This window comes from Cricetulus griseus, chromosome 2 (genome assembly GCF_003668045.3).
Source record: "Cricetulus griseus strain 17A/GY chromosome 2, alternate assembly CriGri-PICRH-1.0, whole genome shotgun sequence".
NCBI lineage: Eukaryota > Metazoa > Chordata > Mammalia > Rodentia > Cricetidae > Cricetulus > Cricetulus griseus.
This window is the reverse complement of record NC_048595.1, coordinates 388,224,314-388,251,564: the sequence shown is the minus strand read 5'-3', so window position 1 is coordinate 388,251,564 and position 27,251 is coordinate 388,224,314. Positions and strand designations below refer to the sequence as shown.

Below are 27,251 nucleotides of genomic sequence, written 5' to 3'. Positions count from 1 at the left end.
AAACTAACACTGACTTCATCATGCTTATAATCTATCTACTAAAAAGATTATAAAAAGAAAAAATACAATTAACCATCATAATGAGTGAATACATGTACAGTAGATCAGTGGGATAGTGCCTGCCCTCCATGAACTAGGTCCTAGGTAAAAAACAATACTACTAATTATATTTACAATGAAAGTTACACAAAACATCCTATGATACTTACTTGTTTGTTTCCTTAAATTAGAAGACTTATCTGGAAATAAAGGACCTAGCCAAGAAGGATCAATTTTTCTCATGCAAAATCCTCCAAGGCAAATGCTGTTGTTGGCCAGGTCCAGGGCAAGCCTCCTTAGGAGCAAACTGATGACCTGGCTGTCACCCTTTTGGATGCTTACTGCCAGAGCTTTCCGTACATCTTGCTCACGGCATCCACCATTCAGTAGCAGCTCCACCAATTTTGGACTGTTCTCTCTCTCACATACCTAGTTTTATAAAAAAGGAAGAGGAAGTGTGCGTGAAATTTGCATTTCTTCTTTTTGGGCAGATAGAAAAATGAAGCTTGCTATGGTCATTCTTTATACTTCAAATTCAGGTTGAAATGCTATGAAGTAAGACAAAACTTATTCTTGCAATAGACAATAAGATGAAATTCTTGCCACAGATACAAGACTAGCATAAATAAATAATCTGGCAGCTGCCGGTCAGTGGTTTGAAGAGACATCATCACCTTTCCCATCCCATCGCAGTCTGTATAATGATGCTCATGGTGTCTGACCAAGTGGCTTCATATTTTTATGAAAATATATCATTTAATATATTATTAAATATAATTTGATATATTATACATAAATAAAATATATTAATATATTATTAGTCTTTTATATTTTTCTCTGCCATCATTAAATTCTCAAAAAGTATAGCACTGTTAATTTCATCTTTTGTCTGGATAGTTTTTTGTTATGCAACCTCTTGGTAAATGAATAAATACATTTTGTCTTAGCATCAAATAAAGTGCACTCAGCAAGTCTATTCGCAGTGTCAATTATCTGCTATTCAGTAAATCTGCCCATAGTACCAATCGTTTGCTAATTAAATGAAATGTCTGAGAACTAGGATAAATTCTACAAACGGAATACAGAATCCATGGGTGTAAAGACAGACTTTTTCACTTTTTTATTTACTTATTCTGTTTACTATTGTTGATGTATGTTGTTAGTATGGTGGGAGGGATTGACACCATGGCTTTATCAAGGCAGGCTTTCTTCATCAAGTTATAGCCCAGATCCCAAGGTCTTATTTTAAAAAGAGATAAAAATAATTACATAAAGTCCAAAAGAATGTGACAGGTGAGGCTGGGCGGTGGTGGCACATGCCTTTAATCCCAGCACTCAGGAGGCAGGGGCAGGAGGATCTCTGTGAGTTCGAGGCCAGCCTGGTCTACAAAGCTACACAGATAAACACTGTCTCAAAAAAAAAATAGACTTCCAGAACTAGACAATACTTTCTGAGTGCTATAAAAGTTCCAAATTTAACTAAGAAAATTCAAGAAAATGACTGATGACTTTTGTGAACATCTACTGCACTCCTACTGCTGCATTGATGCTTATCTCATGTTGAAGTATTCCCTCATGGGGGACAAAGGAGGCTAAGGAGACTCAAGAAGCTTCCCAGACTAGGAAGACCCAGGGAGCTCAGAACATTACACTTGGCACAAGCCCTCTGTTCATATTTAGGCATTTTACTGCCCTGTCTTTGGAGTTCTGACAAGATACAACCTCAGCTGCTGCCACTAAGAGCACCACCTGTGCCTATTCAATATGTTCCCTTTTAAAAGGACCCCGCCCACCTCCCATCCCTCTTTCTTTCTCTCCTCTGTCTGTCTGTCTGTTCCCCCTCTCTCTGCCTCTTTATCTCTCCTCTCTCTCTGCCTCTTCCTCTATGCCCACCTCTCTTTCTCTCTCTATGCCTCTCTTTCCTCTTCCTCACTGCTCCTGTCCCTGGAGGCCAGTCTCCCCCCTTCCCTTTCCCCTTTTTATGATCCTTTTCCCTTAATAAAAAAAACCCTCTGCTTGAACTTTGTTGCATGGCATCTTTCTCTCTCAAGCCACTTTTTAAAAATTACAACACCCTCCCTGTGCAAGGTTGTCCCCAACAGTGGACAATTTTCTGGGACAAGAAGACTCTCTACTGGAGATTCCTTTATGTTGGGCAAGGAGCTCCAGGGATGCAGTTTTCCTGAGTCTTCACCCATGCTGGGATGGGTTTCCCATAATGCAGCTATCTTTGAGTCATTCATTTATGCTTCTACAAATAACTCCAGGAACTCATTGATTTGGAGGCTAGACTTAGAGGAAAATGTTCCTTGGTTGGCTGTCATGGACCACATGGTGACTATTGCTGCTTGACAAAGTTCCAGCATTTCAACATTGCAGACCACACTTCTCCAGCACCTTTCTACTTTCATTATTAATGGTTCTCAATATTAATGCCTTTCCTTTGGGAAATTTTGTGCGGGCTTTGTTAAAGGATAAAAATGTGTACAATGTTAGTCTCTCTAAACAAAATAACTCTTTGGAAAAAAGATCCCTGCCACTGTGGAACCAGGAATTCCACTGTGCCCTCCTAATTACACCAAGAACAGGAATGTTCGACATTTTCTAGGCACACCTGATCCCAAGGATGAAATGCCTACAATTGAGATCCAGACAGAGCCTGAGACCATTAAGGGCAAGAGTTCAGCTAATAAAAGCAGAGAAACCAGGACCTTCCCTTTTGGGAACATTATGAGGGGAACAGGCCCATATAGTAAGACTATAAAACTGTAATATAGTGTCTGTTATGATAATGAGTGTGGGGAACCTTGGTGGATTCCATGGCAGGGGAGGGTGACTGAGGCAGGGGGGACAAACATGTCAGGCAGACAGAGCTTAAGTGAGAAGTTTTATTAGAAAGGGAAGGGCAGGGGGAGGAAATTGAAAAGAGGTAAAGAGACACAGAGAGGACAGAAGAGAGAGACAGGAAAAGTCCTGTCCGCCCCAGGGGAACAACAGGAAAGAGAGAGGGAAAGTGAGTGTAAGTGGGCAGGGGTCTTTCCCTTAAAGGGGTCCTTTGCAACTTCGTACAGACTAGTAATCATGGAACCCTGGGCTGACCAGGGTACTGCCTGAGTGCGTTCTTCCAGGTGACAGGGGCAGGCTAGCATAATGCCTGAATCCTCACAGTGTCGGCTCCTCAGAAGTCCTTTTCCCAAGGTCCGACATTGGGGTAAGGTCTCCTCTTGGGAGCTTGAGGAGAGTTCCTGCTTTCCTGCTAAATCAGTTATTCTTCTTACCTCTACCAAAGGAACTTGTGGCCCTTTAACACACAACTGGTGCCTATTGTCAGGGTCAATGCTAGATTTCCCAACCCCTGATCTCAAGTCACACCCCAGCTCACAAGCCCCTTGTCTCCCATTAAATCCTAAGTGCAAATATACAGTCTAAAAGGAATAATCTTTTCTCAATTAAAGGCTGCTGGTAGTTAACTTGATTCACCCTCAAACTGTGTCTACCTCCTTGTTCTCCCTCCCCTGTAGCCAAGGTTTAAATTCCGAAGTAATAATTGATCAGGATGTTCTATGACACCTGTCTTGAGCTCTTCCTCCAAGGTGAAACCATTCTGTTGTATCAAATGTCACCTTAACTGACACACACCTTTAATCCCAGGACTGGGAGGCAAAGGCAGGCAGTTCTATGTGATTTTGAGGCTAACCTGGTCTACAGAGTGAATTCCAGGACAGACTCCAAAACTATGCAGAGAAACCCTGTCTCAAAAAACAAAAAACAAAAACAAATGGGCTAGAGGGATAGCTCAGCTGTTAAAGGCTAGGCCCACAACCAAAAATACTTCTGCTTTTGACATTGTAAATACCCTAGAAAATTGTCCTTTTGATCTTCTATTCTCTTACATGTTACAACTATTTTTGATAATTTACTGCTTATTAATTAGGCAAACTATTTTGCTTTTAAATTCCTTTGCCTTGGCTAGCGCTTTGTTTCCACTCAAGGCTAGGCCTATATACAACCAGCACTAGCCCATGAATGTACATTGAGAAAGATCTACTTACAGGACAGCACACAAAACAACCCTTCCTGTTCGTCTTCCAATCTGTGGCTATTGGCCCAGGAGAGTTGGGGCATACTTGAGACAGTAACTTAAAGAGTTGTCTACTTGCCAGCTGACCACAAACAAAAATCTATTGCAAAACTAAGTGGGCTCTGACCCACAGTGAAAGACATGTCCACTAATCTCCGCTGATCTATTTTTCTGGGAATCTCCAAAGATAATCAATCATTCATTGTGATTAACCTTAAGAACATCCCTGATGACCCTGTTAAAGCTGTCTTTACTTCCTAATGCCTTCCTTGTGATTTAAACAAATCAAGAAAAGCCCAGTAAAATATCAAAAATACACTTCATAGAGAAAATACAATGAAAACTTGAGTCACCTAGACACTCCTGTCTCTGTTCTTAGTTCCTCTACTGACCCACAGTACCCCTGTCCCTTCTCATTTCTTCCAGGATTCAACAACTCTAACTCCAAAGTGTTCGCCAAATGGACAGTGCCCTCCAGATACATGGGTTCAGTACCAGCCTCTGACCAAATCCTGAACTGACTCCTCTCTATGATGTGGGGGTCTGTAACCTCCTAAGCCACTGAAACCACAATGCAGCAGGAAGACAGAATGATTGATGCTCATTAATCCACTAGGTCTCCCATCTCACTTTTTGTAAAATCATTCATTTGACTATTTATATAAACACAAAGACTAGAGAATTTAGAATCCAGACTTACTGAATACTTCTGCAAAGAGCTGACAGACACATCCAACTCACTCTCTTCAAAGTTTCTGCAAAGAACTGTCAGCTGGGATTCAAGCCACTACTCCTTCCTGCCCAATCCCCAGCTGCAAGTGATCTTGGGGGATACTAGGATAGGTAGGAAGCTGAAGGTTTACTGAAAGGGGGACTCAATGATGAGCTTCCACAAGGTTGTCATCCATGATGGGGTAGGACTCTGCACATGGAGTAGTTTAAGGACCATCCACAGTCCTTTAAATAGCCTTTTACACATCCTTGGTGAATAAACCCACTAACTCTCATTGGCTTGCTAAATTGGACTTGGGGTTGTTCTTTTATCTGTCTTTGATGCCCTATCTGGGGTAAGTAGATATTTATCACATCTTCCCATGAGAAGTTAACACTATAGCAAAGAAACTAGAAACAGAGAGAAAATGGTTCAAACAATAGACTTATGTGTTGTGTAGAGGACAGTTGGGACAGTTGGAGAACAAAGGCTATGAAACTGCTAAGCAAAGGGCATATTTGGAGTTAATTATACCCAACAAGAATATCAACAACTAGATGAGGCATTAGGCTGAAAACACACACAGCATTGGGTTAGCTTTGACGTTTCCCATGAGGACACGTTCACCTGCCCAGGAGAGAGGTGAAAAGGGTCTTGCCATCAGTGATCAGTAGAATAGTTCAATAGGAACCACATGGGAAGTCCTCTTGCCTGGTAAGAAAAGTTATCAAAAGGACACAAGCTAAAATTGCTATCAAGTGTTTGAAAAAGGGGGACACTTACAAATTATTTGTGAGAATATGTTAGCATAGCTCTTGTGGGAAACATTATAGAAATGCCAAAAATAAAATGTAAGTGTAGGATCCAAATGGGGTGGCAAGTGCTTTTAAACCAGCATCAGGAGGTAGAAGCAGGCAGATCTCTGTATTTGAGCCCACCCTGGTCATTAAATTCTAGGCCAGCCAGGCTTATATATTATATAGCAAGACACTTTCATGAAACAACAACAAAAAACCCTAAAACATAAAATTAGAACTACCATATGATTCAGTAAACTCATTACTGAATATATGTTCAAAATAATGAAATGGTGAAAAAAAAACCACTTGTACTCCCATTTTCATCAATATCCACTATAATAAAGATATGAAATCAATCTAGAGACCCATTAAGAAGTGAATGGATGTAAAGGATGATGTATATATAAAATGGAATGTTATACAGCCTCACTGAATCACAATGGGAATGAAACTAAGGATCAACAAATGAGCAGAATAAGGCAAGCAAAGACAGAAAATAACATCATGTCACTCACACCTAGAATACAAAGTTGATCTCATAGAGCTGAGAATAGAACAGTGCTTACCAGAGGCTTGTATGGCAGGGAAAGTGATGGGAAGTTGCCAGTCACAGATATATAACCATGGGATTATGATTTTAAATGTCCAGAATAGATAAATACATAGAGACAGAAAGTAGGCAAGTGATTTCCTGGAGCCAAAGAGAGAAATAGACAATGTCCGCCGGGGGGAAGAAATGGGAACTGGAGCTACTGCTTATGGAATTTAACCATGGGATGATGAAAAAGTTCAAGTGGTGACTCTGGCAATACCAGTACAACTCTACACAAACACAAGTCGTAGAATTGTAACTTCCTTTTAAGGACAAGTTCTCACTGTGTCACTATATTGTTCTAGCTGACTTCAGCCTTTTCAGTGATCCTCCTGTCTCTGCCTTCAAATTATATACTTTAAACATATAAGTTATATGATATGTGAATTATTTTCCAATAAATCTGTTTTTGTGGGTGTTTGGGTTTTTTGTTTGTTTTATTTTGCTTTGGTTTTGTTTTATGAAGGAACAAGATGGAAAAGGAGGAGGAAGAGTTATAAAAGGGAAGGGTCAAATTCAGAGACAAACGTAAGTGAGGCCTGGAATGTTTACCTGATAAATTAAAGAAGTTGCCCCCTTCGATTGATTGGCATCAGCTCCCAACAGAAGCAAACACTCAACCATGATGCTGTTATTCTGCTCGCAGGCTCTCTCTAGCATTGAGCTTTTTGACTCATCATCCACAGCCAGTTTGGCAAAGCATTTGCAACATAGATTGAGAAACTAGAAAGGATGGAAATGAGGATTAGAGGCAGCTTGGGGCATAACATTTAGCCCACAGGCATCAGTACACCATACCTGCTCATCCTTTTGTTCCATTACGCTGGAAGACATCTGATGGAATAGTACCAAATCAAATGAGTGGTGCACTAGCAGCTTGGGGAAAGACACTGAAAATTCAAGTATTGCCAGGATTGTCTGCAATCCCTGGAAGAGGAGCAAAACTCATCCTAGTAAATCATATAAGCAATTATGGGTTAGAAAATAACTTAGTGGTACACAAAAGTTTATATCTGATAATGAATGTCTCACTTGCTCATTCAGCTAAGCAGAAGAATTTGGATTTGTACCTGGTGGATGTAAATCTTGAAACAATTGTAAATGGCCCATTCTCATGTTACTCTACATTCAGCACAAATGAATGCTAGCCAGCAAATCATTCTCAAACAAAGCAGGAAAAAAAACTTATCACCCTCAAATTTGTCCATTGAAGCTGCCTTTCTGAAGCCACACCTACAGGAGGAGATCTTGTGAGGATAACTGGTGGTACTTTGATCCAACCATCTTTATTTGAGGAGGGCACATTAGTTATGTAGAGTTCAGCACTTCTACCTTTTTGTGCCAGCTCCTAGACTTCTACCTGGATATTGTCATTAATTAACTTGGAGAGGTCAATTTTGTCATTTAAGAATAAATGGATGGGATAAGTTAAAAATGCAAACTTGATTACCAAAAAATCCAAAACCAAGACAAAAGGTTTGAACTATTCATTTGGCTAGTATTTAACATAAAAATGAAGCATTTAATTTCTGTAGGTGATAGCAGTCTTACTACTTTCCGAGTCTCAAACTCCTAGGCTAAAGCAATTTTCCCTCCTCAGCTTCCAGAATAGCTAGAACTGTGTGTGCCTACATACCCAATAACAGTTTATTTTTTATTCCCTGTTGAACTAACCTTACACCATCTTACAGTCTTCATAAATTGGTGAAAATTATTTCAGATCTCTATTTTAGGAAAAAGCAACTAAGAAACAAAATCACTAGAGGCAAAAGCAGCTCATGTTAAATCACTTTAAGAGGATGGCCATTTTTATAATAACAATAACTTGTATTCGTCCAAAATTGAAGTAAAAACAAAAATTCAGCTACTGCAATTTCTTTAGCATTAAGAACAGAAGGAAAGCTAAGACACTGATTTTCCAGATTTAATAATGAACACTGGATCTTTATCGTCAATGCAATTATCTGTGCCTTCTATAATTAAAATCCTGCAAAATGATAAATGGTTTTAATTAACTAGTATATCCTATTGGTACAGTGAGATTTGCAAGTGTACTGGTGTATAAGCTCCAGGTTCCCTAGAGTGTACGTACTATGGTCTGTACTTCAGCAACATCTTTAAAGCGCTGTAAACTGGAAACCAGAATCTTTGCCAGGAGGTGCCCTGTCTTTATGCAGAAATTTTTCTTTGTAATCAAGCATCCTGTAAGGTGTAAGCCCAGGCATTGAATTTCTAAAATAAAAAAGTCACAAAGGTTATTCTTACAACCTTAAAACTGGAGGAAGGAATTAAAGACAGATAGCAACAGCCAATGGTCCTAAGTTCCATCTGTACCAACCTTGGTCATCTGGATACATCTGTAAAGTGTGAAGCACTGAGTCAACTGCACCATTCAGGGACAACATCTCTAAGGCATCGGGAAGGTGGGTTAGAGAAGATAATACTTTCAATCCACATTTCTGAATCCCGGGATTCCCAACGAACTAAATCAAAAGGAAGTTAAGAATAGCTACTGTCATAAATGAGGTTTTAATATATGCCCAATTAAAACCAGCAATAGACAGATAAAATATAACTCAAAGTCCTGGGGGTGCAGCTTAGACAGTAAGTGTTGTCTACCATGAAAAGCCTTAAATATGATTACCAGTACAGCATCAAAAACCTCAACATCTGTATTAAACATCTGTAAACCAAGCACTTGGGAGATAGAGGCAGAAGGATCAGAAATCCTAGGTCATTCTCAGTTACTTAGTGTGAAGCCAGTCTGGGATACATGAGACCCAGTCTCAAGAACAAAAGATACATGAGGTGGTCAAATACAAATTACTATCCTTATATCTGCCTTCTATATCACTAATTGTTTATTTGCTTCAAGAATAAGCCTTCTAACTTTTAAGAGCTTGCTGTGTATCAAGTATTGCACATGTTCCATAATAATCAAGTAAATCCATGCTAACAGCATTGTCAAATACATATTGGAAAAATGAGAGCTTCTTCAGTCCACACGGATGGAAAACTCACTAAAGATAAGCTAGAAAGCTGGTACTTGGACCAGTTGGCCCAGTGGACCACTTCTATTAGAGGCCTGAGTTTAACCATTCTGCCCTACAGAGTGCCCGTCACAGAAGCAAAGCCAAACAAGCGATATTTTGTTGCAAAACCATAAACCTAACCAGTTTTCAGCACTGTCTCTCAGCACAGGAAGCTCTAAGTGAGCTTCACTCCAAATGTCTTGAGGGTTTTCTTTCCTTTCTTCCCTTCAAAGTGTGTCAAGCAATAGTTTTCAAACTTCAGAGATGTGTAGTCAAGCTTAAGTCACATGGCTCCTTAATTAGGCTTGGGCTTGGAATATTAAGGGGCCCGCTTTAGAGGTCTGGATTCTAATCACATCTTTTCCTTTAATAAGGATTTCCTCCAGTAATTTGAGATTTATGGGAATCTTGATGGAATGTAGTTCTTTTTCAAGGACAAGCTACTCTCTGAGAAGAAAGAGAGAGCATAACATGCTGATAAACACATTCCTGCACCCCCTCTTTCAGTGTCAGTAGTACATATCTAGTCCTGGCATCTCTGGCTCTCCCCATTTGGACAGTACTCTTCCACCTCTACAATAACATGACTAGTCAGCTTTCAGGGTTTCTTTCAAAGATTACAACAGTGTGATAATATATTGTTTATGATCTAATAAAGCTTGCCTGGAGATCAGAATGCAAAGCCAGGCAGAGCCATAGAAGTTGGGCAGAGATGGCACACACCTTTAATCCCAGGATTTAGGAAACAGAGGCAGATTGATCACTGTGAGTTTGAGGCCTCCCTGGGCTACATGAGAGTAAATCAGTCTAAAAGAGAAAGAGAGCTCATGCCTTTAACCCCAGCATTAGAGAGGTATATAAGGAAAAAGCAAAGCGTCTCATGTGAGATTCACTTTCTAGTCACAGGGAAGACAGGATCCCCATTTCAGCCTTGGTAGAGGTAAGAGTTACTGGCTGGCTGCTTTGCTTATCTCATCTTCAGCTTGAACCTCAATATCTGTCTCTGGGTTTTTATTATTTGGGACTTGATTTCACACAGATACATCATGACAACACTTATTTCATGTTTTTCTCCATCCCCAAATCTGATTTCCCCCACCACTGATACAGGACAGCGCTGAGAGAGCTTCAAGCCACAGCACAGGCTCTGATGCAGCCTACATGGCCACAGCCTCCGTCCCCCAGCCTTAGTTTGTCTGTAACCAGTCTATAGATGTTTCACCCTTCCCTCCATGATCTCTCAGTTGTCTATATTTAGCATTTCTCCCCACCCAGGGACTGTGGACCTAATCTCCATCTCTAGTTGCTCAGCTTGTCATCATTTCCTGTACCATTTAAGCAAAACACTCTTACTCTCCCCTTCTTTAGAATTTTGGTTTTTGACAGTATTTTCTTTCTCCAAGTAGGAATACCATGTTATCTTTGCATGCAATCAGAGATGTGTTACATTCTGTGAATCTGAAGACCACAAAGAATGGAATGATATCAAAGGTATCAACTCCAAAGTTGTTAATTGAAGCAGAAATACAAACATGGTCTCACCATGTGAAGGTAGAGATGTTCATTGATGTCTTGGTATTCAGCTCTCTAACATAACCTCCATGATGCAGTATTATTAGGATCATAAATAACTCTGTCCATGCAATCAGCATTGACTGACATTGCAAGTCAGGCCAAAACTCTCATCAGAAAGAAGACATAAGCTAAGGTGAGGAAAAGTTTCCTTTTTCCTTCACTTCTAAATTTATTAATAGGAAAGTCTACACCCACTACCTCCACATTCTTGCTACCCTTTAATTTTATATAATCAGACTTCTCTCTTAACTACTCTGAATTAAAAGCATTCAAAGAAAAAAGTCCCCTAGCAACTTAATTGCTGCCTTCCCACTCCTTGAATTCCAAGGACACACTTCTCTATACCATGCTCAAACTTAAAAGCTCTTTATTTGTCCATCTTCTTTATCTTTTCCTGTAACCCCAAATGGCACTAAGTTCCTTCCAAAAAACTATGTTCACAAGTGGGATCAGCATATTAACACAGCTGCATTGGGCAACAGCAACCACCACACTGGAAGGACAAAAGCTGCAGGCACTTGCCCCTTAGAATTTCTCATATAACTGGGGAAAGCTAGGAGCAAGAAAGGTGATCTTCCCCAAGGAACAGCACATCAACTGGTCATCCAATACCAAATGATCTGCCCTGAAAACAAATAGACAAGTTGCATCATACAGACTGAGCACCCGAAAATTAGGAATATATATATATATATATATATATATATATATATATATAATGAAATAACATGTAATAACAATGAAAAAGAGACCATGAATTCAGAATAGAACAAGGAAATATTTACAGGAAGATTTGGAAGGAAGAAAAGGTGGGGGTTTATGTGGTCAAAATATAATCTCAAAAATAAAAGAAATAGGACTTATCACAGACCAGGCAAGTGACCCCCTGCCCCCCTGCTTCTACCCAACTCCTGTCCTAAGCTCCATTCACCCAGATCCCTCCAGGCTTGTCCCTGCTTGAAACAGACATGCCCAGGCAGGGAGGAGCTCCCTGAATCTGGGTACAGGCCACTCTTCCTTCCCTTTCCACCGACTCATCACAGACCAGGTGAGGGATCCCCTGCTTTTACCCAACTCCTGTCCTAAGCTCCATTCACCCAGATCCCCCCAGGCTTGTCCCTGCTTGAAATAGACACGCCCGGGCAGGGAAGAGTTCCCTGAATCTGGGTACAGGCCACTCTTCCTTCCCTTCCCGGCGACCGATCCACCAGGAGGTGAGTGATCCACCGCTCTTACCCAACTCCCTATCAAAGCCCCATCCATCCCGATCTCCCCTGGCCTGCTCCTGCTTGGGGTAGACCTGCCCAGGCAGTGAGGAACCCCCAGAGACTGGAAACACCCCACTCTTACTTCCTGTCCCGCCCCCACATATCCGATCCCTATGGAAGCCTAACTCCTTCAGAGTGAGGAGACTACGAGGAGAGGCAAGACTATCCAGAGCTTCGGACATTGAATTCCTGGCCCACACACACTACAGCATAACAAGAGGAGATAGAGAGATCCTACCTGCACTCACTGGAAAAAGATATGGGAAGAAGACAGAACAAGAACTCGCTCAACAACAGAAAGACCAATATAACACCACCAGAATCTAGGGACTCCACTCCAGCAAGACCTGAAAAGCCCAACATAGTGCATGAAGAAGAGATGGACCTCAAAAATTATATAAGCAAGATGATAGAGACCTTCAAAGAGGAAACAAGAAAATCCCTTAAAGAAATAGAAGAAAAAGCAAGCAAAAAATTACACGAAATGGAGGAAAAGACAAACCAAAAAAAATCAAGAAATAAACATCTCTTAAAGAAGCTCAAGAAACCCAAGATAAAACAACCAAACAAGTGAAGGAAGCTCTTGAAACAGTTCAAAGCATGAAAGCTGAATTAGACACAATAAAGAAAACACAGAATGAGGCGATGCTGGAAATGGAAAGACTGGATAAACGATCAGGATCTAAAGACATGAGTATAACTAATAGAATCCAAGAGACAGAAGAGAGAATCTCAGCTATTGAAGACTCACTAGAGGATATACATTCATCAACCAAAGAAAACCTCAAGACCAACAAATCCCTAACACAAAATATCAGGAAATATGGGACACCGTGAAAAGACCAAACCTAAGAATAATAGGTGTAGAAGAAGGTGAAGAAACACTGCTCAAAGGTACAGAAAACATATTCAACAAAATCATAGAAGAAAACTTCCCCAACCTACAGAAAGATATGCCTATGAAAGTACAAGAAGCTTATAGGACACCAAACAGACTGGACCACAAAAAGAAGTCCCCCCGACACATAATAATCAAAACTCCAAATCTACAGAATAAAGAGAAAATATTAAGAGCTGCAAAGGAAAAAGGCCAAGTAACATATAAAGGCAAACCAATTAGAATCACACCCGACTTCTCAATGGAAACTCTGAAAGCCAGAAGGTCTTGGATAGATACCCTACAAGCACTAAGGGAGCATGGATGTCAACCCAGACTACTGTACCCAGCAAAACTTTCAATCATTATAGATGGAGAAAACAAGATATTCCATGACAAAAACAGATTTAAACAATACATATCCACAAATCCAGCACTACAGAAGGTTCTGGAAGGAAAACTCCAACCCAAGGAACATAACTACATGCACAAAAACACAGGCAATAGATAATCTAATTTTGCCAAACACAAAAAGAAGCAAGAGGGCAAAATTCATACACAATGACACCACCAACAATAAATCCAAAACAAGCAAGAACCAACGAACAATGGACATTAATATCCTTAAATGTCAATGGTCTTAACTTACCCATAAAAAGACATAGGCTAACAGAATGGATACGATGACAGAATTCATCCTTCTGCTGTTTACAAGAAACACACCTCAACTTCAAAGACAGGCGATACCTCAGAGTAAAAGGATGGGAAAAGATTTTCCAATCAAATGGCCTCAAGAAACAAGCCGGTGTAGCAATCCTAATATCTAACAAATTGGACTTTAAACTAAAATCAATCAAAAGAGATGAAGAAGGGCATTTCTTACTCATCACAGGAAAAGTCCATCAAGATGAAATCTCAATCCTGAACATCTATGCTCCAAATACGAAGGCACCCACATTTGTGAAAGAAACATCACTAAAGCTCAAACCACACATAAAACCACACACACTTATAGTAGGAGACTGCAACACCCCCTTTACGCCACTAGACAGGACACCAGACAGAAACTTAACAAAGAAACAAAGGATCTGAAAGAAGTTATGACCCAACTAGGGTTATAGAGCATTCCATCCAAACTCAAAAGAACATACCTTCTTCTCAGCACCACATGTCACCTTCTCTAAAATTGACCACATAGTAGGCAACAAAGCAAACCTCCATAGTTACAAAAGAATTGAAATAACCCCCTGTATCTTATCAGACCACCATGCATTAAAGCTAGAATTCAGCAACAATACAAATGGCAGAAAACCTGCAAACTTTTGGAAAATGAATAACACCCAATTGCACCATTCCTGGGTTGAGGAAGAAATAAAAAAACAAATTAAAGACTTCCTAGAATCTAATGAGAATGCAGACACAACATACCCAAACTTATGGGACACTCTGAAAGCAGTGCTAAGAGGGAAGTTCATAGCACTAAGTGCCCACATGAAGAAACTAGAGAAAAGTCACATTAGAGAACTGACAGAACAACTGAAAGCACTAGAGCAAAAAGAAGCAAACTCACCAAGGAGGAGTAGACACCAGGAAATAATCAACCTGAGAGCTGAAATCAATAAAGTAGAAACTAGGAAAACATTACAAAGAATCAATGAAACAAAGAGTTGGTTCTTTGAGAAAATAAAAAAGATAGACAAACCTCTAGCCAAACTAACCAAAAGGCAGAGAGAAAGAGCACGCTAATTAACAAAATCAGAAACGAAAAGGGGGATATAACAACGGACACTGTGGAAATCCAGAGAATCTATAGGTCATACTTAGAAAATCTGTACTCCACAAAATTCGAAAATCTAATGGAAATGGACAGTTTCCTGGATAAATATCACTTACCAAAATTAAATCAAGATCAGATAAACAGTTTAAATTGACCTATAACCCCTAATGAAATAGAAGCAGTCATCAAAAGCCTCCCAACCAAAAAAAGCCCAGGGCCAGATGGCTTCACTGCAGAATTCTACCAGAAATTCAAACAAGAGCTGATACCAGTACTCCTCAAACTGTTCCGCACAATAGAAGCAGATGGGATGTTGCCAAACTCTTTCTACGAGACTACAATCACTTTGATACCCAAGCCACACAAAGATAAGACTAAGAAAGAGAACTACAGACCGATATCCCTCATGAACATCGATGCTAAAATACTCAATAAAATATTGGCTAATCGAATCCAAGAACATATCAGAAAAATCATCCACCACGATCAAGTAGGCTTCATCCCAGGGATGCAAGGATGGTTCAACATACGAAAAACCATCAATGTAATCCACCATATAAACAAACTGAAAAAGAAAAACCACATGATCATCTCACTAGATGCTGAAAAAGCCTTTGACAAAATCCAACATCCCTTCATGATAAAGATCTTGGAGAGAACAGGAATAACAGGAACATATCTAAACATGATAAACGCGATATACACCAAACCAATAGCCAACATCAAACTAAATGGAGAGAAACTCGAAGTGTTTCCTCTAAAATCAGGAACAAGACAAGGATGTCCACTCTCTCCATACCTCTTCAATATTGTACTTGAAGTTCTAGCTAGAGCAATAAGACAAGAACAGGGGATCAAAGGGATACAAATTGGAAAGGACGAAGTCAAACTTTCACTATTTGCAGATGACATGATAGTCTACATAAGTGACCCGAAAAACTCTACCAGGAAACTCCTACAGCTGATAAACACCTTCAGCAAGGTAGCAGGATACAAAATTAACTCAAAAAAATCTGTAGCCCTACTGTATACAGATGATAAACTCAATGAGATAGAAATCATGGAAACATCACCTTTCACAACATCCACAAGCAACATAAAATATCTGGGGGTAACACTAACCAAAAAAGTGAAAGGCCTGTACAGTAAGAACTTTGAGACTTTAAAGAAAGAAATTAAAGAAGATACCAGAAAGTGGAAAGATCTCCCATGACTTGGATAGGCAGAATTAACATAGTAAAAATGGCAATCCTGCCAAAAGCAATCTACAGATTCAATGCAATCCCCATCAAAATACCAACACAGTTTTTCACAGACTTTGAAAGAACAATACTCAACTTTATACGGAAAAATAAAAAAAACCCAGGATAGGCAAAACAACTCTTTACAATAAAAGATCTTCTGGAGGCATCACCATCCCTGACTTCAAGCTCTACTATAGAGCCATAGTTCTGAAAACAGCTTGGTATTGGCACAAGAATAGACAGATAGACCAATGGAATCGAATTGAAGACCCAGATATTAACCCACGCACCTACGAACACCTTATTTTTGACAAAGGTGCTAAATCCATACAATGGAAAAAAGATAGCATCTTCAACAAATGGTGCTGGCACAATTGGATTCGGACATGCAGAAAATTGCAGATTGATCCATACCTGTCACCATGTATGAAACTTAAGTGCAAATGGATCAAAGATCTCTCCATAAATCCAGCCACACTGAATCTTCTAGAAGAGAAAGTGGGAATAATCCTTGAACAAATTGGCACAGGAGAACGATTCCTGAACATCACGCCAGAAGCACAGACACCGAGGTCTGCAATCAATAAATGGGACCTCCTGAAACTGAGAAGCTTCTGTAAGGCAAAGGACACAGTCAGTAAGGCAAAACAAACACCCACAGAATGGGAAAAGATCTTCACCAGCCCCACATCTGACAGAGGACTGATTTCCAAAATATACAAGGAGCTCAAGAAGCTAGCCACCAAAACACCATACAATGAAATTAAAAAGTGGGGTGCAGAACTAAACAGAGATTTTTCAACAGAGGAATCTGAAATGGCTGAAAGACACTTAAGAAAGTGCTCAAAATCCTTGGCCATCAGAGAAATGCAACTCAAAACAACTCTGAGATACCACCTCACACCTGTCAGAATGGCTAAAATCAAAAATACCAATGACAACCTATGCTGGAGAGGATGCAGAGAAGAAGGAACACTCCTCCATTGCTGGTGGGAGTGTGAACTTGTAAGACCACTTTGGAAATCAGTATGATGGTTGCTCAGAAAAATGGGAATCAGTCTACCTCAAGATCCAGCCATTCCTCTCTTGGGTATATACCCAAATACTGCATGTCCATACAACAAGGACATATGTTCAACCATGTTCATAGCAGCATTGTTTGTAATAGCCAGAACCTGGAAGCAACCTAGATGCCCCTCAACTGAAGAATGGAAAGAGAAAATGTGGTACATTTATACAATGGAGTACTACTCAGCAGAAAAATGCAATGGAATCTTGAAATTCGCAGGCAAATGGATGGAACTAGAAGAAACTATCCTGAGTGAGGTAACCCAATCACAAAAAGACAAATATGGTATGTACTCACTCATATATGATTTTTAGACATAGAGCAAAAGTTTACCAGCCTATAACCCTCTTCCCCAAAGAAACTAGAAATCATGAATGACTCTAAGGGATAAATGGACCCCAGGAATGGGAAGTGGCGTGAACTCCCGAGCTAATTGAGAGCATGAGGGTAGGGGAGTGGGTGCTGCCACAATAAGAGCACAAGAAGACAAGTAGAGGAGAAGAAATGGAGGAGCAGATATATTGAGTTGGGGGAAGAATAGAGGAGAGAGAGCAGGATGAAAGATACCATATCAGAGGGAGCCACTATAGGTCCGAGAAGAGATCTGGAACTAGGGAGATCTCCAGAGACCTACAAGGATGACACGATCTGACAGTCCGGGCAGTGGAGGAGAGGATGGCCTAGAAGCCCTTCCCCTAGAATGAGATTGATGACTACTCTCTATGCTATCCTAGAGTCCTCATCCAGTGGCTGATGGAAGCAGAGACAGACATCCACAGAAATACACTGAGCTGAAATCTGGAACCTAGTTGAAGAGAGGGAGGAATGAAGAACGAAGGGGTCTGTACCAGGTTGGAGAAACCCACAGAAACAGTTGGCCTGAAAAAGGGAAAGCATATCGACCCCAGACACTCTTTGGGAGGCCAGTACGGGACTGATCCAGCCCCCTGATCATGGATGCCAATGGGGAGGCCCCTGCACTCCTGGGAGCCTCCTGAGGTGGACTGGCGTTTTTGCCCTGGTGTGTGGGGGGGACTTTGAGAGCCCATCCCACTTGAAGGGATGCGCTCTGTCTCTGAACACATGGGGAGGGGCCTAGGCCCAGCACAGGAAGATTTGGTGGACTTGGTGGAGCCCCTGGGGAGTGGTGGGTGGATGGGGTGGGGGGTAGGTTGGAGGTGGGGGAGAAGGAATGGGGGTGAGGGGAGGGAGAGGGAGAGGGGAATTACATGTGAAACAAACCTGTTCCCTAACTTGAATTAATAATAATAATAATAATAATAATAATAATAATAATAATAATAATAAATCAATAAATAAAAGAAATAATCTTAAATTATATATATTATATAAAAAGTTTAAATAAAAGTAACTAAAAATGAGAAAGTAATTTTGTGCATGCTAACATTTACTTACCACAAATCTTATTGTGTAGACACACTATAGCTCTATGTATCAATGAAACAAAGAGAAGTACAGTTTTGAGCAGATAATGCAAAACCATCTTTAAATGCAGACTGCAAGCCCATGTTTCTCCTTCCTCGAAACAAGCATCTTATGTTCACATGTCCAAAGCCCAAAGTTTAGTGTCTTCTCAAAAGACACTAAACTTTGGGCTTGGTTAACTGTGCCATCAATCTTGCTTAACAAGCAAAGCCAGCTTCCTGAGTGTGCCCTAATTATTAGGAGGTACCTCGCCCTGGTTTCACATTCTGCTGACTTTGTCTTGAAATACTTAATGATTTTCAAGCCAGGGAAGCTGTAATTTTATTTGACATTGAAGTCTATGAACTATGTATTCAGTTCTGCTTCTAAACTAAAAAATAATAATAATAATAATAAATGCATCATAAGCCAGGAACAAGAAACTCTCCTTATGTTTAATGTCTTTTAAAAATATTAAATTGTTTATGTTGTGTGCATGTGCATTTGTGAGTGTATTTGTGTGTATGCATGGGTACACACCTCCCACATGGAGGCCAGAGTACCACTTGGGGGAGTGATTTCACTCCTTCAACCATCTCTGTCCCAGGGACTGAACTAAAGCCATCATGCATTTAGTGACAGGTGACTTTAATATCTTAGACATCTTGTCAATCCTCATGTTTAATATCTTCACCTATACCTAATTTTTAGTCAAATATTGGTCCTTGCAGTGTTGACTTTCCTTAACCTCTAACCTTAACAGATCCAGCTTAGCAACTGACTGATAACCTGCAACAGGAAATCTGTGATTGTCCATACAACAACAGAATTGTCACTGTGGGATCACAAGTGACAGTCCCTAAAGTATCTAATAGCTAAAAATAGCTATTTTGAACACTCAAGTAAATTTGAAAAAAAGTAATCATAAGTATTATATATATACATATATATATACATATAATCTATTTTATCACATATCATATCTGTATGATATTTATAAGCCCACAGTGGGATTTCATTCTCTTACCTACTTCGTTATCTTGAAAACAGTATTTACTGTATTACTGTTTAAATGCAGGTCAAAATTAACTTATTAGTTCCTACCTAGCAAATGATTTCCATGAGTAAAGTTTGGAAGTATCATTAGAAAGATGCCAACAGGCATTAATTAGAAACACCCTCTTCCCTGCACTCCACAACCTTCAAGTCTTAGAGAACTTGCAAGTCACAGGTCTGGCTTCTCTAATGAGTCAGACAGCTGGCTCAAGCTGAAGATGCCTACACTGGACTCTTCTCACTGCCAGCTAAGCAGAAAGGAAAGCAATTCTTTTGTGGTTTTGCTTTGTTTCTCATTTTCCATATTCTCTCGTATTTCTCATCTCCATTCTTGGTAAAAGTAAAAAGATACATGTATGGATTTGTGCCCTCATTCAAATAGGGAGACAGCATGATGATAAACAGATCGTGCCTTACTTTATTCTCTTAAATAGCAGAAGGTGAAGACAGAAGTGATCCAACATTATATGGTTTCTAGAAAGAAAGATAAACTGATGAAACAAAACCTATGTTCATAAAGATGTAATTCAAGAAAACTTCCCAGGAAAAAAAAAGACTGGGTATTTGGCTAGCTGGCATCAGAACCAGCATCAAGGTATTCCTCAACAACATGACTGGGCTTCACGGGAAAGAATATTTCTGGCATCCAGGAGAAGCCACTAACGTAAAAGTAAGGAAAGAAATATAATCCTGTCTCAGAATTCTCTACTAAGACACCCAACGCTAGAACAATGCCTGCAGACATTCAGTTAAAAAGAAACTCTCAGTGTTTCATAGCCAACTAAGTTAGTCTTTTCAAGAGTTCAAACACAGGGCTAGAGAGATGGCTCTCAGTGGTTAAAAGAACTTATTGTTCTTATAGAGGACCAGAGTCCAGTTCCCAGTGTCACTAGCCTTCAGGTGGCTTACTCCAGCTCTAGGGGATCTGCCACCCTCTTCTCCTTTCCTATGTCCCTGCACATAGGTATAGATACATATGAATATACATAAGTAGAAAATAACTATAGTATATAAAATTTAAGAGTTCACATATAAAGGTACACAAAACATTAAAATATTCAGGAACATAACATTAAGAGAAGTTCTAAGAAAAGATTAATGGAAAAAAAGACTTGATAAAAACTGAAGAAATAAAATTAAATCAAATTTAGAAAACATGGGTCTAAAGCTGAATGAAAAATACTACATATTCTGTCAATATAAAATTATTTCACAAGTTGATAGGAAAACAGGTAGAGATATACAGAAGTGACTCCTCCTGTCCCTCTGCCTTTGTAGCCTGAGGTCACAATGCACTTTAAAATCTGATAGTGACAATCCTAACTCTTAGTGAGTTCATCCTGTGCCAGGTGCTAGTATAACAGCCTAAATGGCAAGCTGCTCACTATATCTGCTTGCTAACTAATATACTAGAGGGCTAACTGGAGCATAGTGAGGGGAGTTGGATTCAGACCAGAAAGAAAGTCTTGCATAGTAAAGAAACAAGCACAAAGTGTATAATCTACAATAATTGAGTGATAAAAGGGATAAAACACAAGGAACAAGAAAAAAATGCCAATCCCATCAAAACATATACATATAATGTAAACATAAATGAAAGAAAAACTGAAACCTGGAGAATACCATCATGCTTGTGGAAAATCTATAATATTGATTTACCAGTCCATGAGACATGCCACCTGCTTGCTTTTAACCTCTACACAGAGTTACCAAATTCGGAAGCAGTGTTGTTCATTTGTCATCTATCATTGGCCATGATATTATCAGGAAAGATTAAATTAAACTACAGTAAAACTCCCAAATTTCATAGGCTGAAAGAAACAGTAGATTTCATGTGTTTCTGGCAAGAAGGGTCTCTGCTTGTCACCAGGACTTGAGTACTGCTACAAACAGAACCATCACTGGCAAGCACAGCAGGTCAGAGCACCTGACAGAATGTTCTGGAAGATGCTTTACTCCCTGTTGACTGGTCAAAACTCACAATAATGACCTCTGTTTCCAACTCCTTGTTAACATTAATCAATGCTCCAAACCACTATCTGACAAAATGCTAATCCAAGGTGTCCACATGCTGAAGTTACAAGCACCTGCCATGCTGCACAATGACCACCAGACAAAACTAACTCACTGGCATGTTTTCCTATGACAAATAATGCAACATTCTTATCTGAAATTTCATGTACATGTCCAAGGACATCTATATTATAAATTCATAATGGGGAATCATTGACCAGAAAATATTCCCATTTTAATTGTGATTGATATTCCAAATTTTATTTGTTTTTATCATCTCACTCTGTAACCCAGGCTGGCCTGCAAGTCACTTGTAACCCAAACTGGCCTTAAACTTGTGGCAATCCTCCTATTTCAGCTTCCCAAGTGCTGATATTATAGGTATGAGGCACCACAGCTGGTTGCCAAATTTCCTGGAAATATTTTTTCTTTTTTGAGTCCACATCAAGATTATAGTTTGCATATGTGATTACAGTTGAGAAATTTTTTTTTGTTTTTTTGAGACAGAGTTTCTCTGTATTGCCTTGGAGGTGGTCCCAGAACTTGCTCTGTAGACCAGGCTGGCCTTGAACTCACAGAGATCTATCTGCCTCTGTCTCCCGAGTGCTGGGATTAAAGGCATGTACCACCAACGCCTGGAGGAATATCATACACCTGCTGCATAGTTTTGCTTATGTCTAATTCCTGAGCCAGCATCATATGGAACTGGCCACAGTTGCTCCAGTGCTGATGGCACACCAGTGTAAACACCAACATCTTACTAAACATTTGGTTATCCGATTGGAATAAGACCACATCAGTTCTCTTGCAGGTCTCCATGCAAATTGACTGTTTCAAGTCAATCTTATTCTTGCTTACATAATTTTAGAAACCACTAGTATAATTTTATAAAGGCTTCTTAAACAAAGCTCAACATTGCTTTTGAAGTCTTCCCAGAACTCAAGAGGCAGAAGCAGGTGGGTCTCTGTAAGTTCAAGGCCAGCCTGGTCTATGAAACAGGTTCCAGGACAGCTAGGACTGTCACACAGAGAAACCCTGTCTCAAAAAACCAACCAACCATATGCATGGATACATGCATACATATACATACATACACACATACACACACACACACACACACACACACACACACACACACACATTTCTTTGTCTCTGTTTTGATAAATAATAATTGACTCTCAAGTCATACATATCGATAGCTCTGTTAGAGATCACACTAATGATAATTCATCTTAGGAGAGCCATGAAAATATGCACAGGTATCAGAGAGATGGTGATGTTCTATCTAGTGTGTCTGTTAGCTAAATTTTTACCATAGGACTGTAAAGAAAGGATAGCCCAACAGAGATAAAAATGGCAGCCCAAGGCATGTCATCTAGATCTGGCTCTTTGGTTGACCTTCTGATTGAGCAAACTCAGGCAGAAACTTCCATTAGTTGTCTGTGTACTTACCTTTCTCTTAGTACATAACCCTTCAACCCAACATTCCTAACATCACCCTGAATTCTAACTACATGAATTCTAACTATCACAGTAAGCAGAGGAAAGGAAAAGGAAACTCAATGCTCCACTCCCTGGTCCCCAGATTTAATAGTCTGGTTAATGGTATAAAGGCAAAAAACCCATGTTCAACATACCCTGTTCAGAGCTGCTAGAACCAGCTTGTGGATGTCAGTCCTGAGATACTGTTTTTTTAGCATGTTTAGTTTGCATTGAGAGTCATCCCTGGATTCTTCTGGTATTCCTAAATTCAAGAACACATGAGTGACAAATAAGACAAATTCTTCTGTAATCCATTTACACTGAACAAACTGCTACTTGCTAAAAACTAGGACAATTTGGGTTGGGTTAGGTCTCCACCCCGATGGAACTTTTCATCTTCACTTACAATGGATCTGTATCTCTGCTGCATTTTCAGTGACTAGGGCTACACAGATTCCTGAAGCTTCTCATTGCTCCCCATGTAGATGTGCCAACCAGAGGCAGCCAAGCTGAGTAGTCAAACTGCTGGCCACATGTAATGAGTTTGTCAACATCTTCCTTTTATTATGACCAAATGAACATTCCTGATATTTTACCCCTCCTCCCTGCTTCCAAGAATGGAAATTATTTCTTTCTGATGTAACAGCCTTCAAGTTGTGTGCACTGTAAACTTTTAGTGGCAGGCCCACAACCATCTCCCCATGTCTCAAGGGTTCAAGCATAGTGCTTCAGTATAACAGTGATTTGGGAGACACCGTAGTGCTAAATGTGGTAGAGTCAAGCAGTTTCTGTTGAAATCTTCCAAAATCTTTGTGTCTATGTACCTTAGTTTTATCACCTAGATATTGTCAAGAGTAATGGTAGACACACAAAGTAGAGACAGATGTAAGGTCATGACTTTATTGTGCACACATAAAGATGTGTTTACTGATATGTATTTACATATATATACACGTATATACACACACATACACACACAAATGTGTGTGTGTATTCCCTTACAGTTACTTTTTAAAAAAGCATCAGTAATCATCTAACAAACTATTGACTAGCTATCTATACTGGCTCAGGGTTGATTTATAATCACTCTAAGAGAAAGTACAGGGCAGGAGAGACAGCACGGAGTTTAAGAGCACTTGCTGCTCTGCCAAATGATACAGAGTCAGTTCACTGGTCCCATGTCAGGCAGCTCGCAACTGCTCACCTCTACTGGTGTCCACAGGCATTGTGTGTGTATAGTACACTTTTGGGGACACATGCGAACAAAAAATCTTTAACCAAAAGAAAAAAAGTATATATTCCAAGTATGTTTTTTGGATTAAAAGATTATTGTTGGTTTAATGAATAGGCATGGTTCTAAATTTCTTTTACTGCTCTGGAGGCAGGGTGGGTAGGTAGTGGGGAGGGGAGGGAGATGAAATCAGAGGGAATGAATGGTCAAGTTGGGGGATGGACAGAGAGGGAGAGCAATGCAAGAGATATCTTGATAGAGCGAACCATTGTGGAATTAGGGAGAAACCTGGTGCTAGGAAAATTCCCAGGAATCCATAAGGATAACCCCAGCTAAGACTCCTAACAGTAGTGGAGAGGGTGCCTGAACTGGCCTTTTCCTGAATCAGATTGGTGACTCCTGTAATTGTAATCATAGAGCCTTCATCTAATGACTGATGGAAGCAGATGCAGAGATCCATAGCCAAACAACAGGCCAAGCTCCAGGTGTCAAGTTGGAGAGAGGGGGGAGGGATTATATGAGGCGGTGGGGGGAGGTGGGGGTCAAGACCATGATGGGAAAACCCACAAGGACAGCTGACCTTAGCTAATGTGATTCATGAACTTTAGACCGACAGCTGGGGAGCCAGCATGGAACCAAACTATGACCTCTTCATATGGGCAGCAGTTGCTTGGCTTAGTCTGTCAGGCCCCCCTGACAGTGGGATCAGGATCTATTCCAGGTATATGAGCTGGCTTTTTGGAACCAATTCCCTATGGTGGATGCCTTGCTCAGCCTTGAAACAGAAGGGAGGGGCTCCATCCTACCTCAATTTGATGTGCCAGGCTTTCTTGACTCCACATGGAAGATCTTACTTACCCTTTCTGGGGAGTAGATTGAGGTTGTGGAGGATGGGGGTAAAGGGGAGAAGGGAAGGAAGAAGGAACCATGGTTGTTAATGTAAAATGAATAAAAAAAAAAACCCATCCACCTTCAAAGGAATAAACTGTAAGCACTGAAGACTACAAAAAGAATTTGTTAAGTTTGGCACAGCGGCACATGTGTTTAATCCCAGGACTCAGGAGGCAGAGGCAGGCGATCGCTGTGAGTTTGAGGTCAGCCTGGTCTACAGAGCAAGTTCCAGGGCAACATGGTCAGCATAGTGAGACCCATCCTCACAAAATTAAAGTGGTGGGGGGCAGATTTTACTTAATCTATATAATTCAAAAATTAATAATGAAATTTTAAGTTAAATTATGTCTTAACTGTCAGCGATGAATGGGAAATGATGATTTTAATTTAGAACATGTAGATTGATTACTCTTTTTACTCAAAATATCAGATTTAAAAAATAAAATTACTAAACAGAGTTCCTTTTTCAAAAACACTAGTCTCACAGTGAAAATCCTCTGAATTATAAAACAGAAAACACCTATACTACAGAAAATAGTTGATTTAATAAACTTTTATTTTATGAGGAATAAATATCTAAAAGGAATAAATATCTAAATATCAAAAAAGGTTGGAACCTTATATAAGAACATTGAGGACATATTAGCGATTCCCTACTTGTCTCTCAAATTTCTTCTCTCTGCATGTGTCCCACCCACCAAGTCTCACTTGACTGACACAAACTTTCCTACATCTTGTCCCCTCCCCAATCACCATATATAACACCATTGATATGAATTGCAAATGTGGTCACAACACTATAGGGTAATGGTCCCAAGTCTTAATGCTTATTAATAAACATAGTTTCAAAAGTCATTCACAATACTGCTTGATATCAAAGTTCTATGGACCAAGCTTTTGACACCCTTCCTAATGGTGTGTGTATGTGTGTGTATACACATGTGAATATGTATATATAATATGTATATATACACACATATATACATAATTTTAGAGTCGTGAAAATGAAAGTTTAAACATAGATTACTCAGTAATCTAAAAAGTTTTAATATTCATAGAGATATATACAATCAAAATGGGGAAACACACACACATATATATATATATATATATATATATGAAAATATTTCAAAGCAACAGCTAATCTGACTAAAACTTATATAACACACCATCTTCAATCAAAAAGAATGCATTACTACTAGCTTGAAGTAAATGAATAGGTTAAAGACAGTCCTCCAATTCTCACTATGTTCTAAATATCAATGGGGTGTTAAACACAAGCTTACTTTAAATTGTGCAACATTGTTTCTCTTCCCAAAATACCTCATAAACATATCAATGCTCTAATTGCATTGTGTGTGAAGGGACACATTTTTCTTAAAAATTTTAAAAGAGGTTCTTCCAAAGTTTTTATATAAGATTTCACAAACAATAAAACAATCCAGTAAGGATATTATTCATTTTTAAAAAAAATTTTAGAGCCTTTAATAAACTTTAACTGCCTTCCATGTAAAAGCACAATCACTCAGCATGGCACTTAGGGTCCTTCCCTTTCTACCTCCATCTCTCCTCCCACACTCATGGCCAGACCCTCCCCTTGTTGTCTTCAATTACCGCAGACTCTGTGTTCATGTTCCTTCCCCTGAAAGCTGTTCTTGGCCTTTGACTCGCCCTTCAGTTGTAGACCTCAAATCTCTGACCTGCATACTACTTTGAAGACATTGGTTCCACCAACATTCTCATATTTGCCCTACATTTGTCTGTAGCAGACCTTCTCACTATGTGGTAACTAAACTAACTGTTAATCCATCTGCTGAACTCCTGCAATCCCAGTGTTGCTCTCCTTTCATCCATTATTCAACCCATTGAAGCATGGCAGTGTTCGGGACGGGGAGGATTTAATAAATGTGTGTTGAATGAATGTGGGGGCAGGTGCCTTTAATGGGAACTGAAGGACAAACAAGGTGGCAGCCAGCAAGAAGGTTGGCAATGGAAAGGAGGTCACTGAAGTTAATGAGTAAGGGTCATGTGACTCTGCCAGAGAAAAGCTAACTTAACCGTGGAATCAAAGGTTGAAAATAAAGCAA

The 27,251-nt window shown here is 39.7% G+C and overlaps 1 protein-coding gene across 1 annotated transcript in view; it reads right to left on the bottom strand.

Annotated features, from left to right (window-relative positions):
• Nucleotides 1-27,251, bottom strand: part of Lrrk2 (leucine rich repeat kinase 2) — a 145,941-nt gene that overhangs the window by 84,226 nt on the left and 34,464 nt on the right. The window contains exons 14-19 of the mRNA XM_027397850.2: nucleotides 23,198-23,304; nucleotides 8,563-8,707; nucleotides 8,317-8,456; nucleotides 7,023-7,151; nucleotides 6,777-6,947; nucleotides 210-468 (exon numbers count right to left, since the gene is read on the bottom strand). Of these exons, the coding sequence (XP_027253651.1) occupies nucleotides 210-468; nucleotides 6,777-6,947; nucleotides 7,023-7,151; nucleotides 8,317-8,456; nucleotides 8,563-8,707; nucleotides 23,198-23,304 (951 nt within the window). The remainder of the gene's footprint in view (nucleotides 1-209; nucleotides 469-6,776; nucleotides 6,948-7,022; nucleotides 7,152-8,316; nucleotides 8,457-8,562; nucleotides 8,708-23,197; nucleotides 23,305-27,251) is intronic.